Genomic DNA, 9,083 nt, shown 5'->3' with positions numbered 1-9,083 from the left:
GAGAGAGAGAGAGAGAGAGAGAGAGAGAGAGAAAGCCTTCGTGAGAGGCCCCCGGGGCCGCTTCCATCGCTGGTCGGCGTGGGCTTGCCAGGATTGCTGAAACATCGCTGGGGAGAGCTAGGCAACCTCTCTTCCGATTGTGTGGGCACCAGAAGGCAGCATCTCAACAGGTCCATCATTTACGCAAAGACGCGGCTCAGGTCAACCCTGTGCCTTTGGGCTTGCCAGGCGACAGCCACTCTCTAGCTCTCTAGTCCGAGAGAGTGAGCCGCACAGTTTGTAGTTAACAAAGAGTGAGATTCCTTTCTGCAGTTTTCCGCCTGGCTCCACAAATTGCAAATCTCTTTCACTATCTAAATATAAAAATCAGAGAGAGTGAGAGAGAGAGAAAAAAAATTTTTAGGAACTTTAAAAGAAGAAGGAAAATTTGCCGGAGCTGAAACGCTCTAAGTGCTTTAGGCTCTGCTGTCCTTTTCAGGACTTGAATGAGCCAGGCTGGCCTTTGTGCCTGGAGCCCAGCCCCATTTGTTCAGAGGGGACTGCAGAGAAGGTCTTGGAGGGAGAAGCCCGATGCAATTGGGGGGGCAAGCAGGGAGCCTGGGAGGAAGATGAGGGGATCGGCTATGCCCCTGGCTGCAAATGCCCCCCTACACTCCCCCAGGCAGCAGGCAGACTGTGCCTGTGCCACCGCCTGGGATAAAAAGGGATGAAAAGTTTTGCATGGCCGGGTGTGGAGAAAGGCAGAGACAATCAAGGCTGTGGTTTGTGCTTAGAAAGAAATACATTGCCGTTTTAGCTGTCCGCCAGAGTCAGGGAAAGCTCGACATGCAATTAGAGGGCTTGGATTAAAAGGTGCTTTGGGGCCCAGGGTAGAAATGTGATTCGGGGAAGGTCGAGGAGGCCTTTTGGTCCCCGTGGCACAAAATGACAGCGGGGGCTGTTATATTTCTGGTCCGTTTCACGGAGCCAGCTCTTTGACTTATAAATAACAGATTCAGGTCACAGGCAGCTCGGCCAAGACCAGCTTTTAAGGCTGCAGTTTCCCCCATTTCAAAGTCAGACGTCAGTGTTATTAGAGGAGCCAGGGAGGACTGAGGAGGGGGCTCAGGGGGACTTGGTGGGAGGTTTGCTAAAACCAGCCATGTTCACGGAATTTTTTTAAAGTAGAGATTGTCAGAGAGAAGGGTTGCCGAAAGTACCATGAGATGGGTATCATCTCTTGGCTGGCACAGGCTAGCCTTCTGGTTGAACTGAATTATTGAGAAGAGTAGCAAATCAGCCCCCTTTTCCTTGGAGATTTTGAACATGCTGTGTAGTGGGAGCCAGGGTCTCCTCAAAGATCACACCTCAAGTTTTTAAGGCTGACTGTCCTGTCTCTTGGAACTCCTTGGAAACAAGGGCTACACTTAGCAGCATTGCAGAGCACATGCTCTTGTGTCAGAAACCCGAGCAGAGCTTGGTTGTTTGCAGTGGAGTTTCCACTGGGGGTTGGATCAGATCATGCTTAGGTAAACACTGGAAAGAAGCTGTAGGTGGCTCAGCTTGATTTTGCAATGCCCCAACAAAGTTAAGGGGGAGAGGGGAAGAACCCCATTTAAAACAACCCACCCCCAAATCCTCCTGTGATCCTGGTTTTGTTTTCAGAGACCCATAACAACTTGTTAAGATCTTGGCCTCTTGACAAGTTGTTCTATTGAGCTTTGAGGCCTGACAAGCCTATCTCCAGGGAGCTCTGGCCTGGGAGAGGTGAGGCAGGATTTTTATAGGCCTGGACCCTTTGGCTCCACCCAGGCCCTGTTTTCTCAATGGGAAGTGATTCTTCTGCATCTCTCAGGTTGTGGTAGAGGCCCCAGCCCCAGGAACAGTATTTCTGGTCTGTAACACTTTCCAGCTGGGGCGAGTGTGCATTCCAATATCAGGCAGCAGAGTCCATTCCCCATTGCCTTGTGTTCTCTCATGGAATTAACTTGACCTGCTCTTCCCCCTCTCCACAGATGGCCTCGCCTCCTCCCGGGTCCGCCTGTACTTTTTCGTCTCAAATGAAGGGAACCAGAACCTATTTGTGGTGCAGGCCAGCCTGTGGCTATACCTGAAACTTCTTCCCTATGTCCTGGAGAAGGGCAGCCGGCGAAAGGTTCGGGTCAAGGTGTACTTCCAAGAGCAGGGTCGTGGTGACAGGTGGAATGTGGTGGAGAAGAAGGTGGACCTCAAGCGTAGTGGCTGGCACACTTTCCCAATCACAGAGGCCATCCAGGCCCTATTTGAGCGGGGTGAGCGACGCCTCAACCTGGATGTGCAATGCGACAGCTGTCAGGAGCTGGCTGTGGTGCCTGTGTTTGTGGACCCTGGGGAAGAGTCCCACCGGCCCTTTGTAGTGGTGCAGGCCCGCCTGGGTGACAGCAGGCATCGCATCCGGAAACGAGGCCTGGAATGTGATGGGCGGACCAGCCTCTGTTGCAGGCAACAGTTCTTCATCGACTTCCGGCTCATCGGCTGGAATGACTGGATCATCGCACCCACTGGCTACTACGGGAACTATTGTGAGGGCAGCTGCCCAGCCTACCTGGCTGGGGTCCCCGGCTCAGCCTCCTCCTTCCACACGGCCGTAGTGAACCAATATCGCATGCGTGGCCTGAACCCAGGGCCTGTGAACTCTTGCTGTATCCCTACCAAGCTGAGCTCTATGTCCATGCTCTACTTCGATGACGAGTACAACATTGTCAAGAGGGATGTGCCCAACATGATCGTGGAGGAGTGTGGCTGCGCCTGATGGTGGCAGTGCGTGTGGAACACAGGCCCGGTGGGCTTTTGGGCAGCAGGAGACACAGGTGGGCTGAGTGTGGTCATTCCATTGGGCTGTGGAGAGTGCCAGGGTGAGGCCTGAAAGAATTTTCTCCCGCTTCATAGAACAACCAGTCAGAACCAGAGGGAGAACCCTCCCATGACATAAGAGACTCCCAACCGCACACGTAGACACGCACAGCCAGACGCATCCTGCCACCCACACAGCAGCCTCCAGGATACCAGCAAACGGATATGGTGACAAATGGCAGCTTAGCTACCAATGCCTGTCAGTCGGAGAGAATGGGGTGAGCAGCCACCATTCCCACCAGCTGGCCGGGCACTCTGAATCGCGCCTTCTGAGCACACATAAAAGCACAAAGACAGAAAGACACAGAGAGAGTGAGCCAGAGAGCCACGGAGAGGAAAAGCAGAGTAGGGAACACAGGCGGGCAGAGGGCTCTGTGCGTCTGGCTTGTCCCAGGCTCCTCCACCACAGCACCTGGTGCAGTCCTGCCCGCTCGCTCCTTGCCTGGCATCCTCCATGCTTTGAGGCCAGCAGAGCTGTGCTTCTCCATTCTTGGAGAGAGCAAGTGGCCCTGGAGGGACCTGTCACAGAGACCATGGAGCAGGGGCAGTGACCCTTTGACTGACTGTTGCTTGGGTATGTGTGTTTGTTTGGGGGGTGGGGAGGGAGGGAGAGGAGAGGGGTCTTAATTTTATGCTTTAAACTCATCTCCAACAATTGACAGGTCATTTGTGCCAGTTGTGGAACTGAAAAGAGACTCTATCAGGTGTGACCTTTGAAGTGGAAAATCCGAATGGTTCTAAATGAGAAGAAAAAAAAAAGTTGCAATCCGTGCCCCTCACTGGGGACATTCCTCTAGTGCTGGTGACCACTAGGCAAAGCTAAGAGGCCAGAGGAGGCAGAGGTGGGGGAGAAGCTTCTAGTGAGCAGCTTAGTTGGCATTGGAGAGATGGGGAAGGCTTTCAGTTGCTTTGCAGAAGTTGTTCATGTGGATGGGCCCAGACCCCAGGACTATCCATGAACATGGTCCCTGCCCACTTCATGCACCTGCCTGCCTGCCCCACAGAGCGCTTGCAGACCTGCGTGAATGCACACGACAATAGCACTTGCAGATCTATGTGTGTCCAGAAGTGGCCCTGGGGTGAGCACTGACGTGGCTCTCCCTGTAGATGTCCAAGTGCCACGTGAACTATGCAATTTAAAGGGTTGACCCACACTAGGTGAAACTGGACTCGTACGACTCTTTTTTTTATATTTTTTTATACTTGAAATGAAATCCTTTGCTTCTTTTTTAAGCGAATGATTGCTTTTAATGTTTGCACTGATTTAGTTGCATGGTTAGTCAGAAACTGCCATTTGAAAAAAAAGAAGTTATTTTTATAGCAGCAAAAAATGAATACAGTTAAATGTATTATACATAATTTTGGAACCAAAGAGGCCAATGGATCAGTTTTAATTTTTATTAGATGGTGAGGCCATCTTCTATGAGGTAGATGTTCTAAACAATCCCTTGAGTGGCCTGCCAATGTTTCAGGGTATAAATGAATTTTTTTATTCAGTTGATATGTTTTTTCTGTCCTTACACACCCAGAAGGTAGAGTAAAAAAAAAAAAATGACTGGTAGAACGCAGGTGTGTATCCTTAAATCCTCATCTTTAGTTTATTTAATAAACCTCTCCTTAGATTCTGTTTCATAATAATTTAAAACCAAACAATTTCCCCCCATAGGCTGGCTGTTAAAGTATTTTACGTTTGTGTACAGTTTAAGAAAATAAAAGATGGAGTGCCACGGGCTTCTGCTTTGTGTGTTGTCTGGGGCAGTGGGCAGCTGGGGAAGAGATTTGGTCCAGGTGTCCAGTTCTGATGCCATCAGCCACCATGGCCGGTTCCTCACACTCTCTGACAGATACGCCACTCAGAAGCTAGGAGAGATGGCAGATGAAGGGCAATTAGCAAATTAACAAATTACACATTTGTTTACTCCTCTAGTCTCCAAATTAGTTATGTTCCACCAAAGCTGGATCTCTTTGCTATTTGAAAGTACTGTGGGCTGGTGAGATGGCTCTTTGGGTTATGAGTGCTTGCCACAAAGTCTAATGACCTGAGTTTGATGTCTAGGCTTCACATGGTTCAGGGAACCAACTCCTGTGGGTTGTCCTCTGGTTTCAATACACATGCTCTGGCGTGCACGCATGCACGCATGCACGCACACACACACACACACACACTCACACACACACACACGAATGAATGAATAAACAAATAACTCTGAAAGTGCTAACCAAGCTCCTGGGCCTGGAACCCTCGGCATCCCCATACCCTTCACCTTTGTGCTCACCTCCAGGTACTGAGGATAGGGGTTCAGATATTGTCATTGGAGGGTAAGCAGATCAGGCTGAGTGTGCTAACTGCCCTTTCCTGTGCAAGTTTGGAACTATGGAAGAGAGGTAGGAGGTGATGGCCTTAGTAATAACAGCTCAGCCATCCAAGGTGTGACTTAAGAGACAATTTGGTCCTGTCATCGCACAGCCCCTGCATCACAGGTCTTTCCAAAGAGTGGGAGGTGAGGCTGAGAGAGCCCAGACCCTGCCTGAGGTCATTCAGCCAGGACAGAGGCCCTCACCATTTGAACTCATGCGCCAGTCCTACAGTGAGGACTATAGATGTACACATTGCAGGCCTGATGGGCCTGTCTTTGTTTTTCTTTTGTTTTTGCGCTCACTGGTTTGGCTAGGCTGACTGGCTAACAAGTTCTGGAATCTCCCTGTCTACCTGTAGCCAGTGCTGGGATTATAGGCACATGCCTGGCTTTTACACTGATTTTGGGACCTGAACTAGGTCTTCATGCTTATGTGTCAAGCAGTTTACCATCTGATCCCTCTCCTCAGTCTTACCCTGGGAACTTTTGGAGGTGGAAGCATGGTGGTGACTGATGGGAGAGGTCCTTGCTGTTTGGACAGGGAGAGTGGGAGGGGCTGAGCTGCCTAGGATAGCCTCTGGGAAGAGCCTGGGGCTCCAGAGTCCTGAGGCCAGTGGGCCAACAGACAATGAGCTTCTCTCTGTTGCCCTGCCCTGGTTATGTGTCTCTGAGGGTGGGCAGTGAGGTCAGGTGCTGTGGGCCTGGGCTGGCTGGATGTTCTTCATTTCTTTTTCTCATGTAGCTCAGGCAGGTCTTGAACTTGCTAGGTATCCCAGGATGACTTAGAATCTCTGATCCTCCTACTTCCACCTTCTGAGTGCTGTGATCACAGGCATATGCCACCATATGCTTATGGGGTGCTGTGAATCGAACTCAGGGCTAGGTGAACACTCTACCAACTGAGGTACAGTTCTAGTCCCTTGGCTTTTATTTCTCAGTCTCCACCTGCCTTCCTTCTCTCTCCTTTTCTCTTAGTGGGTCTGGGTCAAGGGACCCAAGTCTCCTGAAGAAGCCCCTGGCCCAGAGGCAAGCAGTGCCCTGTCCCAAGGCCAGTGCCTCTGACTGAAACCCCACTGGACTTTAAGGGGTCCTTACCCTTTCATCTCATGGCTTCTAGGCCCTTACCTCTCATGTTTATCCCAGCCCTACCTGGGACCAGTGGGCTGGGTGGAGTTGGGAGGCCACTGTTCCCATTCCCTCAAGTGTCCCCTTCCACCGTTTGCAATGCCTCATGTCCCACCATGCGGAGTTCATCCTCCACTGACCTTCAGACATGCCCTGGGTCCTCAGTGACTCTAGGGAGTTCAAGGCCTTGAGTTGGAGGACTGTGGGGGAGAGGAAGACAGACCCAACCCAATCTCCCCTCCCCTCCCCTCTACATCCCAGGCACGCAGGAGAAGGTCAGTGCTGGAGGCCCCCAAGATGTCTTTGGTTAGTATTTTCTTCACAGCCTTCAGGGATGGCTCAGAATGGGGCAGACAGGGTTCTTTCTGCTTAGCTCAGAGCCAGCATTAAGAAGGGCATTGCCCCTGTGACATGATGTGACACCATGGCTAGAGTCCCTACCATAGCTTCAAGTGAAGGCCTGGAATAGAGACTTGGGAAGCCCTAGCCTGTAGTTAGGCTCTTGGAACTCAGTCTAGCCTAGGGCCACGCAGACCAGGCTGTTCACAGGGTCCCAGGAAGAATTAGTCCCGAGGATTTTTAAGAAGATGTGTAGGCCATTGGACTTGGAGAATGCTACAGAGCTAAGACTGGACAGGAGGGAGGGAGGGAGAGAGGAGAGGGAGAGAGAACCAAAGATGCTGCTGTGGACTGATCCTCTACTTCCTGAATACTGGGACTACAGGTGTGCTCTACCATGCCTGGTTTATGTAGTGCTGGGTGTCTTTGGTGTTAGTTAGAAGGGGTTCATCTCCTACTCTGGACTCTCTAGTCTGGGGCAGCAACTTAAGCTGTATACTGAGCCATTTCTGTCTCCAGCTGTGAGAACAGCTATCCATGCATCAGACCTTTTACTGGCCAGGTGGGAGAGATGGGGCTGCAGGGACTGGGGGTGGGTGGGAGGTAGGCAGGCTGTGAAATGAAGTTGGGCAGGGCAGGAGGTGGCTGGCCTTGCCTCTGACCCTGTGGTGGAGGAGGAGGTGACCAGAACCATCCCCAGCAAAAGTCACTAAGAACTTGGACTAGGAGTCCTTCAGGCTGGCAAGGACCTTTTAGAGTCCTCATCTATGAAATGTAGCAATTACAGTGTCTACCTTTGGGGCCTGCTGGGACAGGGCCCTGCTCAGGGTGGCAAGGTGATGCTATTGCTCGTTTAGTAATCAAGTAGTGTGTGGCGATCAGAGGACAACTTTAGGAGTTAGTGCTCTCCTCTCACCAAGTAGATCCTGGGGATCCAACTCAGGTCAGTAGTAAGCACCTTTATCCATGGAGCCATCTTACCAGTCCTCAGGGTTTCCTTCCTTCCTTCCTTCCTTCCTTCCTTCCTTCCTTCCTTCCTTCCTTCCTTCCTTCCTTCCTTCCTTCCTTCCTTCCTTCCTTCCTTCCTTCCTTCCTTCCTTCCTTCCTTCCTTCCTTCCTTCCTTCCTTCCTTCCTTCCTTCCTCTTTACTTTTCTTCCTTCCCTCCCTCCCTCCCTTCCTTCCTTTCTTTGTATTAAAATGGGGTCTTGAAGACAAGGCTAACCTCAAACTCACTATGTAGCTGAGGATGACCCTGAACTCCTGCTCTTCCCACTTCTACCTCCTGAGTGCTGGAATTACTGATATATGCCATGACACCCAGCTTATGAAGTGCTGGAGATGGAATCCAGGGTTTCACACATGCTAGACAAGCCCTCTACCTATACCCAGTGTGTCTCCCAGTTTGAAGCTCTATGTGAGGAAGGGTGCCCCACTTCCCTCTGAGGCACTATCACTGCAGCACACACCTCTTGGCTCCTACTCAGTTGATGAATATCAGCAGGGAGCTTCATTTATTGAACACTTCCTTCTTATCTGATGCTCGGCCTGATCATTTATCTTTATTGCATAGTTGGTGGGCAGATGGGTGGAGCCCATTTAACAGCTGAGGAAACTGAAGTTTAGGAATTGGGTTAATCAAGAGGAGAATCCAGGCCTGTAGCCTTTGGATGCTGCCTTCCTGCCTGTTCATGTTCCCAAGGGACGCAGGGGTTCTTGGGTCTTAGGAGCCTGGAATTCTCAAAGGGAAAGTTGTTTGAGGGCAGGGAGTCCTAGTGGCTGCTGGGCTCATCCCAGGGAAGTCCCTTGGAAACCCCAGCTGTCCTTCCACTCCACTCTTCCGTACCTCATAGGTGCTTGTGGGTCTGTCCAGCTCCAGACCCAGGCACCTGCCTGAGGGCTCCACCTGGTGAAAAGGACCTGTCCATGAATAGGAATAGGTCAATCTTCAGTTATGGCTGAGAACCAGGGATGCTCAGTGAATAGGTACACTGGGTGTGTTTCAAATTGGGATATTATTATTTTTTTTGAGACAGAGTCTCATGTAGCTAAGGATGACCCTGAACTTCTGATCCTTCTGCCTCCATCTCCCAAATGCTAGGATTATGGTCATGTGCTACTATACCTGATTTATGTTGTGTTGGGGATAGAGCCCAGGGCTATGTGCATGGCTAGGCAAGCACACTGACTGGGTCATATACCCAGCTCCCAAATGAGATTTTAAAGAAGGCTTCCAGACTCCTTGGGCAAAATCCCCATAGGGTAGTGTGGTGAAAGAAAAGAGGGGTCAGAGAAGGGCAGCAGGACCCTTCACCATCCCCTGTTCCCGGGGCAGGTATGTAGGATATGCTTAGTTCTGTGCTGGGGACACAGAAGCAGGGAGTCTCAGGTCA

At 51.0% G+C, this 9,083-nt stretch overlaps 1 protein-coding gene across 1 annotated transcript in view; it reads left to right on the top strand.

The window, feature by feature from the left end:
• Positions 1–4,602, top strand: part of Inhbb (inhibin subunit beta B) — a gene marked incomplete at its 5' end in the record, with an annotated part of 5,524 nt that extends 922 nt beyond the window's left edge. Inside the window, one exon of the mRNA XM_008830878.2 lies at positions 1,995–4,602. Coding sequence (XP_008829100.1) covers positions 1,995–2,770 — 776 coding nt within the window. The remainder of the gene's footprint in view (positions 1–1,994) is intronic.
• Positions 4,603–9,083: the final 4,481 nt, after the last annotated feature.

The sequence above is a fragment of the Nannospalax galili genome, unplaced genomic scaffold (assembly GCF_000622305.1).
Source record: "Nannospalax galili isolate Female #2095 unplaced genomic scaffold, S.galili_v1.0 scaffold633, whole genome shotgun sequence".
In the NCBI taxonomy this organism is placed as follows: domain Eukaryota; kingdom Metazoa; phylum Chordata; class Mammalia; order Rodentia; family Spalacidae; genus Nannospalax; species Nannospalax galili.
The sequence above is the reverse complement of the archived record's forward strand: the minus strand, read 5'-3'. Positions and strand labels throughout refer to the sequence as shown.